Below are 15,524 nucleotides of genomic sequence, written 5' to 3'. Positions count from 1 at the left end.
CCTGCCAGGAGCTCTCCCGGAGCACAGAGCCATAAGTCAGTCCTGAGCACTGCTCAAATGTGGCCCCAAAACCAGTATCACGGTCACAGTCCTCCCGTTATTCATCAATTTGCTTGAGGGGGCCCAGTAACATCTCCATCATGGGACTTGTTGTTACTGTGTTTGGCACATTGAACACGTCACGGGGAGCTTGCCAGGCTTTGCCATGCAAGCCAGATACACTCGGTAGCTTGCCGGGCTCTCCAAGAGGGGCGGCGGAATCAAAAACCAGTATAGTTTCTTTTTTCTTTCTCTGCTTCTTCGGTCACAACTGGTTTGCTCAAGGGTTACTCCTGGCTCTACATTCAGGAGCAACTCCTGGCGGTGCACACGTGGCCATGTGGGATGTCAGGGCTCAAACCCAGGTTGGCCGCGTGCTGGCAAATGCCCTATCCACTGCACTCTGTTAAGCAAGGCTCTGTCCCCTCCAAAATAAAATCTTTAAACACGATCTTTTTTTTTCATAATGTGAGACCCCATATACCACGGTTCACAATGTCCCCCCAAACACACCACTGGTCTGCTCCCAGGAGAGCTGATTTCCAGAGGGTGGACAGTGGCTGAGGGCGTGGGTGCTGTCCCCCACAGGCCAGGTCTCCCGCTCATTAGCTACATCACCCGGTAAAGTGTCCCTGGCGACTTCCTCTATAAAGCAGGGGGTACTGGGGAGAGGAGCTAGGGACGCGTGTGGAAGAGTCCAGAGCAGGGACTGGCCCATGGTCGGGGGTGCCCCAACATGGCTAGTGATGACTGTACCCCACAGTGGGAACCAGGAGCTGATCACAGCAGCCACTCTCCCAGCACCTGTCACCACCCCCGCCCCCGCCCACTGACCTGCTCGCTGGAGGAGGGCAGCTTGTGAGGGTCCATCGTCAGGCTCTTCAGGTCGTCCGAGATGGTCTGCAGGTGTGTGATCTCCCCCAGCATGGAGATTTCCTCCTCCTGAGGGGAAGGGAGGGGGACAACGTGTCCCCGTGGTGCCGCTGCCTGACCCTCAGCATCCCAGGGAAGACGCCCAGACAGCGTCTCGCTGCAGGCATGCCCAGCCCCCTCTTTGGGGCAAGGGGAAGGAGAAGAAAATCTGTCAGGCTCACCACCTGTGTGCACCCCGGAGTGATCCCTGAGTGCAGAGCCTGGGTGACCCCTGAGCACCTCAGAAGCAGGTGGCCCCAACACACACACACACACACACACACACACACACACACACACACACACACAGAGTGAGCAGAGCTGGAGTGAGCCCTGAGCACCGTCAGAGGCTGGTGTGGCCCCAACACACACACACACACACACACACACACACACACACACACAGCTTCCTCGAAGGCATGGGTCACTGCGCACCAGGGATCTCGAGATACTCTAGTTCAGAGCCAGCAGGAGAGACTGGTGACTGCACTGGTCATTCACCTGAGGCAAAATGCTTGCTTCTCTCCTGCCTTTCTGCCCTGTCACCATAGCGAGTGAGACAGGCTGGGGGACGACAGAAGAAAGCCCGACGCTTTCCTGAGTGCCAGCCCAGGAGGGTGGGCCCAGGCAAGACTGACCAACCCATGAGAACTCTACGCCCAGGGAGCAAGTCCTGGGGCATGCAGGGCAGAGGGCAGTGAGCAGGGATCCGATGCCCCCTCTGCTCCTGTCTTGTGTTTTCAGTGTTGTGCTTTTGCTTTATTTGTTTGGGGGCTACACCCAGCAGTGCTCAGGGTTTCCTCCTAGCTCTGAGCTCAGGGATCCTTCTGGAGGGCGCAGGTGGCTGCATGGAGTGCCAGGGATGGAACTCAGGGTAGCTGCCTGCACTGGAGATTAAGAAAGGCTCTTTTGGGGCTGAAACAATAGCACAGTGGGTAGGGCGTTTGCCTTGCATGCAGCCGATCCAGGTTCGATTCCCAGCATCCCATATGGTCCCCCCAAGCACCGCCAGGAGTAATTCTTAAGTGCAGAGCCAGGAGTAATCCCTGTGCATTGTTGGGTATGACCACCAACCCCCTGCCAAAAAAAAAAAAAAAAGGCTCTTGCTCTGCATGTGATCATTCCTTGTTTAACTGACCCCCTGAGTCCCGCCAGGAGGGACACTTGAGTACAGAGCCAGGAGTAAGCCCTGAGCACTGTCAGCTGTGTTTCTGCTCTTCCTGACCCTGCCAAAAACAATAAATCCCAACTGACTTGCTGAATCTTCCATGTACATTTCATAGTCACCCCTGGGCCTTTAGATTGGCCAGTGGGCCTCAAAGGTACCCAAAGAGCACTGAAGAGCCTCCCCAGCAGTGCTTGGGGACCTAAGAACCATTCCCCATGATCCTTGTCCCACTGGTATGGGGCTGGCGGTCCATGGCTTGACTTGGGCCTGGCCATACTGAGGACCATTGGGGCCAACCTGACAGTGCTCATGGGGCCCTGCCAGGCAGTGCCAGGGATGGAACTGAGGTCTCCTGCAAGCTAGGCTGGGCATTTTAGGCCTCTGAGCTCTCTCTGACGCGTTTCGCAAGCCCAGACAAGCAGGTCCCCCTCCTCCAGAGATTCTGATTTGGGAATCTGCATTTCTCCCCAGTTTCTGGGGGACTGCTGCAGACCTGGGGCCCATAACGCTGCGAGCCACTCTGGCGAGGCCTTCCTGGCTTGGGGAGATGAAGGACACGGGACAAGGAGGACGGAGACCCAGGAACAGAGTCCCACTGGGACGTGCCCCCTCTGTGTCCCGGCGCACTTACAATCACGGGCCGCAGCATGGAGATGAAGGCGCAGAAGCGGCCGCGCTCCTCGATCAGCGCCTTCCGGACAGCCTGCTTCTCCGTCTCCTCCAGCAGCAGATACTTATCGTTCACGTCCTGGAGCGCGCTGTCCAACTGCGGCTGGATATCACCTCTTCCTGCAACGTGTAAAACAATGCCAGGCTTGAAACCCCAGCTTCTGGAGCAAGCAAGTGTCCCTCGTCCCTGGGGCGTCCTGGCTGGAGCGGAAGTCACAGGTTTCCAGCACGCAGGAAAATAAAGCCTTTCTTTATCCCCAAGAAAGACGCAGGGGCCGCTGTCCCAGAACCTGCCCATTCTAAAGGGCATGGCTCTGTGTGTTTGCTGGCGACCAGGACGGTTTCCGGGGGTGACCCCTTAGCAGCTGCCTCCCTGCCCAAATGCCCTGTGGTTCTCAGCTGGCAGCATCGTTCTCTGTCCCGCGCTTTGTGGGGTGGCGTCGAATTAACGTATAATAGGAAATCCAGGCACCAATAATCGTTTCTGTTAGCACAGCCTGTCAGATGTGGCATCGCACCGTGAGCCTCTGGTGGTACCCGCCAACACCGACGCAGAAAGCAACTCCACTGCCCTTTCTGCCAACGAATTCCCAGGAGACAGCAGTCAGATGCCTTGAGAATATTCAGGACAGGAGAAGGGACACGCACGGTGAGGGCCTCTGGGGCATGGTTCCGAGGTCTCCAAAAATGGGGACCAGGGGTGTTGGTGAATGAGCTATTTGCACATCCTATCTCAACAGACTTTTTTTTCTTCTTTTTTTGGTCCACAAAGACAAAAGTGGTGAAGCACCAGCTCTCCCGGCCACGGGGCTGGAAATGCTCTGCTCTTAGTTCCACTCCCTGGCAGACACTCCTGACTGTGCTTCCCATAAAACAAGCCTAGGAACAAAACAAGGCCAGTCAGCGTCACATCTCCAACGTTGGAGCGGTGTCTGGTCGAGCCTGGTGATGATCCGGCCAGGACCACGAACCTCAGTTTGTAGGGTCTGAGACAGGCTGCCGACCTCTCCCTTGAGAAGTGGTGTAACCAACCACCTTTACACATAAAGTTTTATTAGCACACAGCTGCACCCACTCCTGAGTCACTGTGCCTGAGGGTGGGGCCCCCGGGGAGAGACTGTCTCCCACCAGTGCCCTGACAAGGAGGTTTGTGACCTGGAGACCAGTGGGAGGCTACCTCTGGGCTCCCCAGGCAACCACCCACCCTTACCCAACCAGAGAATTCCTGCACTCTCAGCCAGAGGCGGCACTTCTGCAGTCCCAGGCCCAGTGCAATGTCACACATGTACAAGGCAAGTGTCCGGCCAATGGGTCATCATTTTATACACAGAATTGAAGGGGGTGCTAGGGGGAGAAGCCTTGGAGGTTATCCAGGCCAACCTCCTCCTCCTCCTGCTTCAGGGAGCAGCCTACCCCTCTAATGCACTCACTTCCCTGCCCCCAGCCTTGGGCCCAAGGAAAGAATCCCCAACCCTGCCTGCTGGTAAAGGCCTGAAATTTAGGGACAATACTGAATGCATCTGACATCTGGGGCTCCGAGGAAGGAGATCAGGAGAACTGTCATAGGAGGAACAGAGTCAATGAAGGGGTGTGTGTGTGTGTGTGTGTGTGTGTGTGTGTGTGTGTGCGTGTGTGTTTCCCCGCTTCCCTTTCTCATTAGCACACCAGAAAGAGTTTCCCTTGGAAGCAGAGACAAGCAGGCTTCCAGACTTTCCCTCCAGAAAACACTTTGGGATTTTCAAGGGGACGTCCCCTGGGAGGCAGAGAGGAAGCCCTAAGTTTGCACCTAAAGGGAAAAGGCAATGAGCTTCCACCCGGACCTTAGGAGACCTGTGTCCCTTCTCCCCGGGGGTCTGCCTCATCGGGGAGAGGGGGCATAAGCTGTATTGGGGGAAATCCTATGTTCAAATGTGGATCACTCAACCAAACACAGTTGGATGCATTTTGATCACAAAAGCAGTTTCTCTAAGACACTTCAGCATCTAGGGCACTTGACTTGCACAAAGCCAACCTGAGTTTGATCCCCGGCATCCTCTATGGACCCCCCAACACTGCCAGGAGTGATCCCTGAGTGCAGAGCCAAGAGTAACCCCTGAGCATTGCTGGGTGTGGTTCCCAAACCAAATATAAACAATAGACTATCATTGTAATAAAGAGGGAAAAAATGTAGACTTTATATCTGTCTTGATTTTGAAGGTAACTGCCTTTGAAAAGCACACCGCAGGAAAGCAAAGTGAGCAAAGCCAAGTGTTATCTCATTTGGTAAATAAAATTTAAATTATTCTATGATCACAGCAAAGTCATTCTAAATATGTAGTCTGCAGCAATTAGATTTTCAAATGGTAGTATTCTAAAATAAGAATAATCTAAAAATGAGGTAAAGACTGCTATAATTATAAGCCACGGTATATTCCCACTCAGGGGAAATCATAACTTGACATACAGTGCCCATTCTAAAATTCACTAACACGACTTATAATTATATTAAAAGGAAAAAATAAAAAACACCAAGAAAGCCAAGACTCTGCCTCCCCGGTGGGTGCCCTGGTTTTTAAGAATCATTTTAGGTCCCTGAGTTCAGTGCCTGCATTGATGCCAATCAAATCCCCACAGCTGCCTCCTGTCGTGAAGTGGTCCTGCGGCTCCCACAGGACAGACACCAGCCACTGTCACTTTGGCTTCCTCCGCCTCCCAGGACCATTGCAGTCTCTCACCTGGACAGCCGCCGTGGCCTCAGCCTCACGCTGCCAGTAGCGGGGCCAGTGTTCCCCGCGCAACTCCCCCCACCCAACTTTCAGATTTCCGAAGAGGATCATGTGCTGTGGACAGAGGGAGGTGGTCCGATGGGCTTCCCCTGCACCGATCCTTCCAGGAGTGACCCCTGGGCACAGCCTGGCTGTGGTCCCAAACTGAAATAATCATCGCAATACCAGTAAGAGAAATTAATAACTGAGATTTTATTTCATTTGGGAGCCACAGCTGACGATGCTCAGGGCTGACTCCTAGCTCTGCACTCAGGAATTACTCCTGACAGTGCTCAGGGGACCATATGGGGCGGCGGGCACCCAACCGGGTCTGATGCATGCCAGGCAAACGCCCTCCCCGCCAGGCAAACGCCCTCCCCGCCATCCGCTCGCTCCGGCCCCTAATAAACGGAGAATGCTTCAGACACGTCTCCCTGCTCCGGCTGCTTTCCAGAGCCATGTCTTTACACATCTCCCCGCTGGGTGAGCTCCCCGCTGGGAACGCTGGGTGAGCTCGGAATTCCCCACACTGTCTCCTTTTCCGAAAAACAAAACAGCAACCCCTAGAAATCTACCACAACCCAAAAGCACCCCTTAATTGCACCTGGATTATCCCAGCAGCCCCCCAGGGGTAGGACTGCCTGCCTATGCCACTGATCACTAGCTGTCCTAGTTCCCTGCCTCCCCTCCTTCCTCCACTCCTCAGGTCTCAGGCCGCAGGCTCTGCCCCCCACCCTGGTGCCTGTTCACCCACAGTGTTTCCTCCTGAACAGGAGCAGGATTATGCTTCTCCTTCATGACCCCTCGCTCAGCGCCTGCTTCCTTTCCAGTGCTCAGCTTCTCTGACTCAGCCTCCCTGACCGACCAGCGGAGGGAGCTCCACAGTTATGGAAACCAAGAGAGGTGGGGGGGGGCGGGGGGAGGTCCCATGACTTCTCGCTCCACACCCTAGCCCACAGATGTGTGAGGCACCGAGAGCACCCTCTGACCCGAGCTCACTCCCAGCTTCCACCTTTCTTCACATCCTTAAACGGCTCACCGCTGGAAAACAGGAGAATTCCAGGCCCGCTGAGCCACCAGGGGGGAGGGAGGCGGGGGGGGGGGGGCAGTCTACAAAATGGGCCTTCCAGACAAAATTCCTGGAGCTGCTTGTCACAAGAGCTGCTTGTGACCTTCGCTGGCCAGAAGCTAAGTCCTCTCGAGATCTTTTTTTCCTCTATTGTCAGTGCCCAGGTCTCGGAGAATTCCGAGGGACAAAGCCAGAACTGGTTGCTCCCTCCAACCAATGGGCGGAGGTCAGAAGTGGGGGGGATGAGGAAATGACAAGTTTGTGCTCTTAAAAGAAAAATGCTCCAGGGGCAAAGCAAAAGAGCATTAGCCTATTCCCTTCCCTAGGAGGGAGGATCTAGTGGAGTTTTTGTTTTCATTAAATAGGGAAAACTAACAAAGTTCCCTGGAGTGAAAGGAAGATCTAACGTCTTCACAGTCTTTCACTGCCTTTCCCGTCTGTACCCATCACAGAAATGACCTAAGGCAGCTGTGGCTACCCTCCTTGCACAGAGGGATGGAGAGACAAAAGGATGTACAGAAGTGGCTCGTGCAGGGCCACTGATCTAGGAAGGGCCACAGCCGCCCTGTAACTTCCTCTTCCAGAAGCCTGAGACCTTCACTGGGGGCTGAGCATGCATATACCCCCTCCCCCCACCCCCCCGGGAGACGCGGTCACGAATGAAACTTTCCTGGAGCCCAATGGGGCCAGAGCAATTAGGACCGTGGATAAGGTGTTGGATTCACACACAGTCAACCCAGGTTCAAGCCCTGGCATCCCATATGGTCCCCTGGGTCTGTCAGGAGTAACTCCTGAGTGCAGAGACAGGAGTAACACCTGAGCGTGCCAGGTGTAACCTAAATCGCAAAAAAGGAAAAAATAAAAGTGCGTGATGGGGGGTGGGGGGGCGGGGGCCTATTTGAGGGGCAAGAGCAATAGTATAGAGGGTAGGGCACTTGCCTACAGCTGACCCAGGTTCGATTCCCAGCATCCCCTATGGTTCCCCTAGCATCACTAGGAGTGATTCCTGAGTGCAGGCCCAGAAATAAAGCCCTAAATGAAGCTGGGTGAGGCCCAAAATTCTTTTTTAAAAAAAAAAAAAGGTCTTTAAAAAACAAGGCCTGGGGCTGGAGCGATAGCACAGCGGGTAGGGTGTTTGCCTTGCACGCTGCTGACCCGGGTTTGATTCTCATAAGGTCCCCTGAGCACCGCCAGGAGTAATTCCTGAGTGCATGAGCCAGGAGTAACCCCAAAAAGCAAAAAAAAAAAAAAAGGCCAACTGAGGAGGATGAGCTTTACCCTGGCCCCCGCGGCCTTCAGGCCCTCTCAAGACCGGGGGTCTCCAAGGAGCCAGGAGACACCGGTGCTCCCTGGGCCAAGAGCAGTCAGGAAAGCCTCCAGCACGCGCCCTCTAAGGACAGAACGGCGGGCAGTGAGAGTGTGGAGGTAACAAACGGGGGTGCCTGAACCATCTCCTCAGCCCTCACAGGGCTGCTAATGTGCATCTGCGCCGCTGGGGCAGGGGTGGGTGGCGTGAGTCACCTCGCCCCTCCCAGGGGCATCCCCACGGGTGCTCTAGGAGCACTCACTCTGAAACACGGCCACCCTGGACTGTGGTTTGGGGCTCCCCCCAAGCTGACCCTTTCTGTCTCCTCGCTGCCCTGTCTCAGTCCCCTCAGCTCTGAGCTCCCAAGGAGAGGAACTGGTCCGCTTACACCTTGGAAGTTTAACTTCCTCAAGGGAGCAGGGGCACCCACCTGGCTCAAAACAATATATATATTTTTTTGCCTTCTTGGGTCACACCCGGCAATGCACAGGGGTTACTCCTGGCTCTGCACTCAGGAATTACCCCTGGCGGTGCTCAGGAGACCCTATGGGATGCTGGGATTCAAACCTGGGTTGGCCACGTGCAAGGCAAATACCTTACCCGCTCTGCTATTGCTCCAGCCCCTCAAAACACTTTTTTACTGAGTGGCTAATCCCTTCCTGGCTGTGGTTTATATAGGGACCCAGGGTTCAAGGTGAAGAGTGGATTTTCCTGTGTGTGTCAGCTTATAGAAGAGATGTTTGCAATCAGTGGAGCTGAATGCCCAGAGCTTACTGCTGCTTTTGTTGTTGTTGTTGTTGTTGTTGTTCAGGGGCCACAGCCAAAGGGCTCAGCGCTTACTTATATATGTATCACTCTAGCACTGTCCTCCAATTGTTTATCGATTTGTTCAAGCAGGCACCAGTAACGTCTCCATCGTGAGACTTGTAGTTAACTGTGTTGGGCATATCGAATATGCCACAGGGAGCTTGCCAGGCTCTGCCGTGCGGGCGGGATACTCTCGGTAGCTTGCCGGGCTCTCCAAAAGGGATGAAGGAATCGAACCCGGGTCAGCCACGTGCAAGGCACCCGCTGTGCTATCGCTCCAGCCCAACATATATAGCTGATATATATATATATATATATACACACACACACACACACACACACACACACACATACATATACACACCATACATGGTTTTTGGGATTTTCCATTTTAAATAGAACTTAATTTTGTAAGGTTTAAGTGCCATACCTGGTAGTGCTGAGAAGCTATGTGTGGAGGCTCAACCCTGCGTCCTCCGTAGGACAGGCCTGTGCTCTGGTCCTTTGCACTATCTCCTAAGCTGCTAAATCAGAACTTCTTAATGACCTTGAGACTTGACTGTCACACAAATGTGCAGGTTCAAAAATGATTTAAAATTTGGGGAAAAAAAAGACAAATTAAACAAGGTGACAAAGGATTCAAATCAGCCTCTCCTGCCTCTGGGCTTCAAGTTCTTGGCTACAGTCCATGTGTGGCTGTGGGTTTAGCTCCAAGCCGGCCAGAGCCTGGGGGTGGGGGGTGGGGGGGTTGCTCCAGCATCACTTCCTCTCTTCACCCTCGTTCCCAGACTAAAGACAAATAAAATGCCCCGAGATCGACTCCTGCCAGGCTGCCCTCAGCAAGGCCACAGGTCCATGGCTCCTTTCACTGGATGTGTCCAGATGAGACATGTCCAGTGAGGCAGAAAGCAAAGGAACTGTTTGCAGGAGCGGGAGGAGGGAGGAAAGGGGAGGAAGTGATCAGAGAATGTGCAGCCTGGGGCCGGGGGTACGACACAGCAGGGAGGACACTCGCCTTGCACGCGGCCCACCCCAGTTTGATCTCCAGCACCCCGTATGGTCCCCCCAGCACTGCCAGGAGTGATTCCTGAGTGTAGAGCCAGGAATAACCGCTGTGCACTGCTGGGTGTGGTCCCAAAACAAAAACACCAAAACAAAGTTTAAAAAAAAAAAAGCTATAGAAAACAAACTATTTCACAATGCCTTTTCAGCATGTCTGATTTGGGGGTGTAAACCCTAATAATGGTGCATCTTTTGTCGAAACAATGAATCTAATCAAAGTAGACAGAGTGTTATCTAGAATTCATCTGCCTCACAGGCATTGGGAGGGTTGGGGGGGGTTATTGGGGTTCTTCGTGGTGAAAAATAAGTATTGGTAAAGGGAAATGTGTTTGGTATTTGCATGACCGAGACTTAAACCTGAAAACTTTGTAACTTTCCCCACAGTGATTCAATAAATAAATTAATTTAAAAAAAAAAGTCAAGCCTCCTTTTCTTGGGGTGATGCAAGTGAGAGTGTAGAGGTGGAGGCACGGGGGTGTCCTAAAAGCCCCCGAATGAGGTGAAGATGGTGAACTCCCATGAGACAAACTGCACCACGAGCAGCAGAAAATGTGGCTGGGTCTTACCTGCCACAAAGAGGGAGAGGAAGGGAGGGTCCAGTGTAACAATGCATTGTGTTTTGGGGGCCACACCCACTGGTGTCCAGGGCGGACTCCTGGCTCTGTGTTCAACTCCTGGTGCCAGGGATGAACCATATGGTCCCCCGAGCATCGCCAGGAGAGATTTCTGAGCCAGGAATCACCCCTGAGCACCTCCAGGCATGGCCCCAAAAACACGAACACCAAAACAAATTAAAAAAAAAGAATAAAGAAAAAAAAGGGGGGACGGGGCTGGAGCAATAGCACAGTGGGTAGAGTTAATTGCATGTAGCTGACCTGAGTTCGATTCCCAGCATCCCATATGATCCCCCGAGCACCACCAGGAGTAATTCCTGGGTGCATGAGCCAAGAGTATCCCCTGTGCATTGCCAGGTGTGACCCAAAAAAAAGCCAAAAAAAAAAAAGAAGAAGAAGAAGAAGAAGAAGAGAAAAACTGCACCTACTGTTTGAAATCTCAACTCTGAGGGCCGGAAAGGAGCACTTTTTCTAAAGTCAGGGGGAACCAGCCCAAGGTCCCCCTGAGGGGGCACAGGGGCCCTGCTGGGCACCCCCTCCCCCTGGTCCCACCTTTTGAAGGAGACCTGGTCACTGGGGTTCGCTGTGGATGACCGTCCAAAACCAAGTCCTCCTCGGAGCTGTTCAGGGAGAACACTGAGAACAGGGAGGACTCTCAGGCAGAGAGCACACAGGGACCTCCCGCCCCACCCCCCCACCAGTCAGCGCCCTCCCGCAGGGACAGCCGCGAGGCTCCCAAAGCCACGGAATCACTCACAGGAGGAGGTTTGACATTGGGTAAGAAGAATCACTGATGATTGGAAAGTCTGATTCCTCTGACACGAAACATTCCCCAAGCACGCCTGGCTCGATTTATTCTCTACATCCGTGATTGGTTTTGAGGAGAAGAGATAGGGGTGCAATAGGGGGGTGCTGGGAGGCCCGTGGCCACGGAACAAATATTTCAGGTGCTTCATATAATCAGAGCTCAGTTGGGGGATCATTTTCCAGGCATTAATCAGTATAGCACTTCATGTTTGTCTTTGATACGAATCTATGTCCTTAAGTACACAGGTTGGTACACAGAACAATTTCCTACGGGATGGAGGCAATCTCCTTTCCCGGACTCCAAGGCTAGAGCATGAGGAGGAGAAGGATCTCAGAACGGGACACTAGCCCTTTAAAAGAACCACACATCAAAGAGCGGAAATGATTGGAACACGCAATTTTCTTAAAGCTGGGGAAAATTAAGGAGGCTCGACTGATTGTTCAGAGCTGGGAGGCAAACAGGCAGCTGGCAGAGGTCTGGACCACCCCGGAAAGCCCTTGGCCGGGCCCACACCGGGACCAGCCAGCAGAGATAGGGGCGCGGCAGACTTACCAACAGTGTCCACTGGCGGGGGGCACGCGGGGAGAAAGTTCAGGATACACAATTGACACAAAAAGGAAAACAAAGTCAAACTGTATTCCGCAGCAGGCTTCCCTTCCCTCCAGGGCTTGCCTCAGACGCCCGGGGGGCTCCTAAGTGGGGTTCAGGGGACCCAGGACCCCTCCCAGCAATTCTCCACCGGCCCAAGGATGCCATGTTGCTCGGGAGGAGGGCCCAGACCCCCTCCGCGGGTCGTAGCCAGTGACGTGAGCTCAGGAGGTCACAGGGTGCTGGGCTGAAACCCAGGTACAGGCAAGGCATGAGCCTCAACCCTGCACTCCACTGTTTCCCCGGCCCCACCACTGATTTTGTTCCGTTTTTTGTTTGGGGCCACACCCAGTGGCGCTCAAGGCTCTGCTGCACTCAGGGATCACTCCTGCCCAAGCTCGGTAGGGACCATGTGGGATGCCAAGGATCAAACCCAGGTCAGCCGTGTGCAAGTCAGGTGCCAACACTGGTTTTTTGTACCAGCCTGATAGCACCCAGGTCCGCCAGGAGCCGCTGTGACCACCACACCCTCCCCATGAAGCTAACTCCCCTCCCTTCCCGGCGGATACTAAAGTTCACTAATCTTGAGGGACCCTCCCCCCTCAAGAATACAGCAAGGTTTCTAGAAAGAGGTGTGGAAAAACCCCTTCTAAGACGCTGAGTGCAACGCTTGAACAAGAAAACCTTTCAAGTGTGATTTATGGTAACCGGACCAGCGCTTTGGGACACCAAGGAAAGCAAAGACAGGAACGTGTCAGTGCAATCGCAAATAGCACGTCAGGGTGGAACTCTGGGGAGTCTTGTTTGTTAGGTTTATGGTTATTAGCTTTGTCGCCTCTGGGGGAAATAATAGACTATTTAAATGTCAGGCTCACATATCAAAATGTCTCTCTCTCTCTCTCCTCTCTCTCTCTCTCTCTCCCCCCTCCCTCACCCTTATCCCTGATAAACTTTTACTTAAGATCCACATTAAAAAGGAAGGGATCCCATACTGAGTTTTGACTTCACATAACAGAGGACGTTCATTGCTGATTCTGTCCTGCGGGGTGAGAAAAGTCCCTGGGCCAGTTCTCTGACCACCGCAGTTGGATTTGGGCCACCTCCAGGAACCCAAAGCTGACTTTGACTTTCAGGATGGCACGGGGGGCGCCGACCACCCCGTTCCTCCTTCTGCTGGAGGCCAGGCTGGAACTTGATGGTGAATATATGCCCTCTCCTGAGACCCCTGCTCCCTGCCCTTTGTTCGCCTCCCCTCGGCCTCTGGGACGCCTGCCTCAAACACAAACCAGCTGCTGAAAAATCACATGGGGACAAAAATCAAAGACCGAAAAAAATACCACTTATGAGTTCTTCTCATCGTAACTAGGTTTAAACTCCTTTAGGAGTCTGGAATGCCCTCACACTGGATTAGAGTCAAAAGGCCTCAAGGTTTCATGGAGCAAGAAATGGTCTCTGCAGAGACAAAGGTCAGCGAGTCACACTCAAACCCACCAGCCTGTATGTGCCTGCTCCTTGCAGCATGCGGCTTCAAAGACGCAGGACGCAGGAAAAGAGGAGAGTTTTGAGAGCAACAATCACTATTCTGGAAAAAAAAGATGAGGAAAACTGCCTGATCATCAACACACACAGTAAAAGAGATTCAGTCCCGTCAGGACAAAAACAAATGTTTCCGAAGCACGTGTCCACCATCACCCAGGGTAGAGATTTCAAAAGGAATTTCTAACGCGTTCAGGGAGCCAAGCGGCCAGGAGAGCCACCAACTCACGTGACTGAACATCCAGGGGCTGAGCACACACTATGCAAGCAAAGTCCTCTCAGGAGCCCAGGCAGAGCCAGGAGTAGCCAGCCGGGCACTAGGTGGGCACAGCCCCCCACAATGCCACCACCCCCAAAGCCCCAAAGCAGATGCCTCCAGAGAGGTGCTCCAGCAGGAAGAGCATCTCAACCAAGCATCCGGTTCCTCAAAGCCCTTAGCTGGCAACTTCTAGTCCAGCCTCAAGCTGCACATCCTCTGGGGGAGCCCCTCCAAACAATCACTCCCTCGCGGGGGGTGGGGGGTCCTGACACCGCTCTGGAAGCCTCCACTCACTGCAGAAATATACAGATGCAAGTACATGGTTTTATTTAATTTGGTTTGGGGGGCCATGCCCGGTGATACTCAGGGATTACTGCTACTCTGGAAACCATATGGGAAGCCGGGGACTGAACTCAGGCTGGCCACACGCAAGGCAGACATCCTTTGTACTATCACTATCACTCCAGACCCACAGTATGTGTTGTTGTTGTTTTTTTTGTTTGTTTGTTTTAAATAAAAAAAGAAGCACGTGTGCATTTTAGGAGGAAAAAGCTTTTTTTCTCTTTGAGTCACGCCCAGTGATGCACAGGGATTACCCCTGGCTCTGCACTCAGGAATCACACCTGGCCATGCTCAGGGGATCATATGGGATACTGGGAATCGAACCCAGGTCGGCTGCGTGCAAGGCAAACACTCTGCCTGCTGTGCTATTGCTCCAGCCCTGGAAAAAGTTTTTTTTTTTTTTTTTGGAAGGAAAAGAAAACATTTTCTGACTGACTGAATCCCACAGTAACCATAAAATTGTCTGGAATATTCCAAGCAACTGATGTGACTTGGCTTGTGGTCCTAGCATACGGACACGAACCCTGTGTCGGGAAAGAATATAGTGGCCTCGATCAGATGCTTCGGAAACCTCTTGCCAGGCTCTGTGCCCCCTGCTGCAGGCCCACTATCCTCGAGTCCCAGGGCCAGCGGGATCTCTTCCTGTGTACCGCCAGCACCCCATGTGCTGAGTCCTCCTTGCAGTGCCTGCCACAGGGTTCATTACCCTTTCCTGGCCAGTCAGGGCCAGGACCAGCCAAGGCTAATGGCCAGAACCATCCTTTATGTCGCACCACAACCAAGCTTCCAGCCTTCCTCCCCCCTTGGTCCAGCCCACTCAGTCCAAATTTAGCTCACTGGGCCCTGCCTCTGAGTGACAGGCGTGACTGCTGCAGCCTCCGTGCAGAATTCTGATAAAACGATCATCACCGTGGCCAAGAAAGAGAACTCTGGCGCAGCAAAGGGAAAACAGACCCTCTCTCCGCCCCTCCTTCTCAGGGTTCTGAGCCTCCATCCAAACCCCATTCATCTCTCTTGTCTCACATCTGCCAGTGGTCAGTTATGTGGGACTCAGTCCCCCACGGTGACCAGCCCACCTGAGGGCCCGGGGTCCTCAGATGGGAAGGATACGGTCAACCTTTTGTCATGAACAGTCACTTGGAGAGTCACAAAAAAAAATCTAGCTGGTCAGAGACACTGTTTCCTGGATACCCTACTTAGAGCAGAAACTTGAGGATCACCAAGACTCCAAACCAAATGAGGCAGGCTGATCATGGGTGAAAAGTCTATTTTTTTTCCTGTTTTATTTGGGGTGTTGAGGGGAATGGTGGGAGAGTACTCCAGGCAGTGCTTGGGGGTCCAGGCCGAATCCTAGTCTGCTGATGGTGGAGGGGTGGGAGGGTACAAAGGCCACGTCAGGAATTAAACTACTATATAGAAATTTATCTCAAAAGGCATCTGTAAAAGTACTGGAAGTGCCCGGACTTTTTTTTTTTTAAACAAACATCAATACCCACCAACTATGTCTTGTTCCCACCCACCTTCCTTTCATCAAACCTAGTTAGCTCTTCAACTGGACTTTCTTTTCATTCCACACAAGCCATACCTACCTAACTCAGGAG

The 15,524-nt window shown here is 53.1% G+C and overlaps 1 protein-coding gene across 7 annotated transcripts in view; it reads right to left on the bottom strand.

Annotated features, from left to right (window-relative positions):
- MTSS1 (MTSS I-BAR domain containing 1) overlaps nt 1–15,524 on the bottom strand; it is a 145,258-nt gene that overhangs the window by 12,200 nt on the left and 117,534 nt on the right. For all 7 annotated transcript variants that reach the window (XM_056136077.1, XM_056135906.1, XM_056136205.1 and 4 more), the window contains 2 exons: nt 2,751–2,908; nt 874–981 (listed from right to left, as the gene is read on the bottom strand). In XM_056136077.1, coding sequence (XP_055992052.1) covers nt 874–981; nt 2,751–2,908 — 266 coding nt within the window. The remainder of the gene's footprint in view (nt 1–873; nt 982–2,750; nt 2,909–15,524) is intronic.

This window comes from Sorex fumeus, unplaced genomic scaffold (assembly GCF_029834395.1).
Source record: "Sorex fumeus unplaced genomic scaffold, SorFum_2.1 ptg000002l, whole genome shotgun sequence".
NCBI classification, from domain to species: Eukaryota; Metazoa; Chordata; class Mammalia; order Eulipotyphla; family Soricidae; genus Sorex; species Sorex fumeus.
This window is presented reverse-complemented; position numbering and strand designations above follow the sequence as displayed.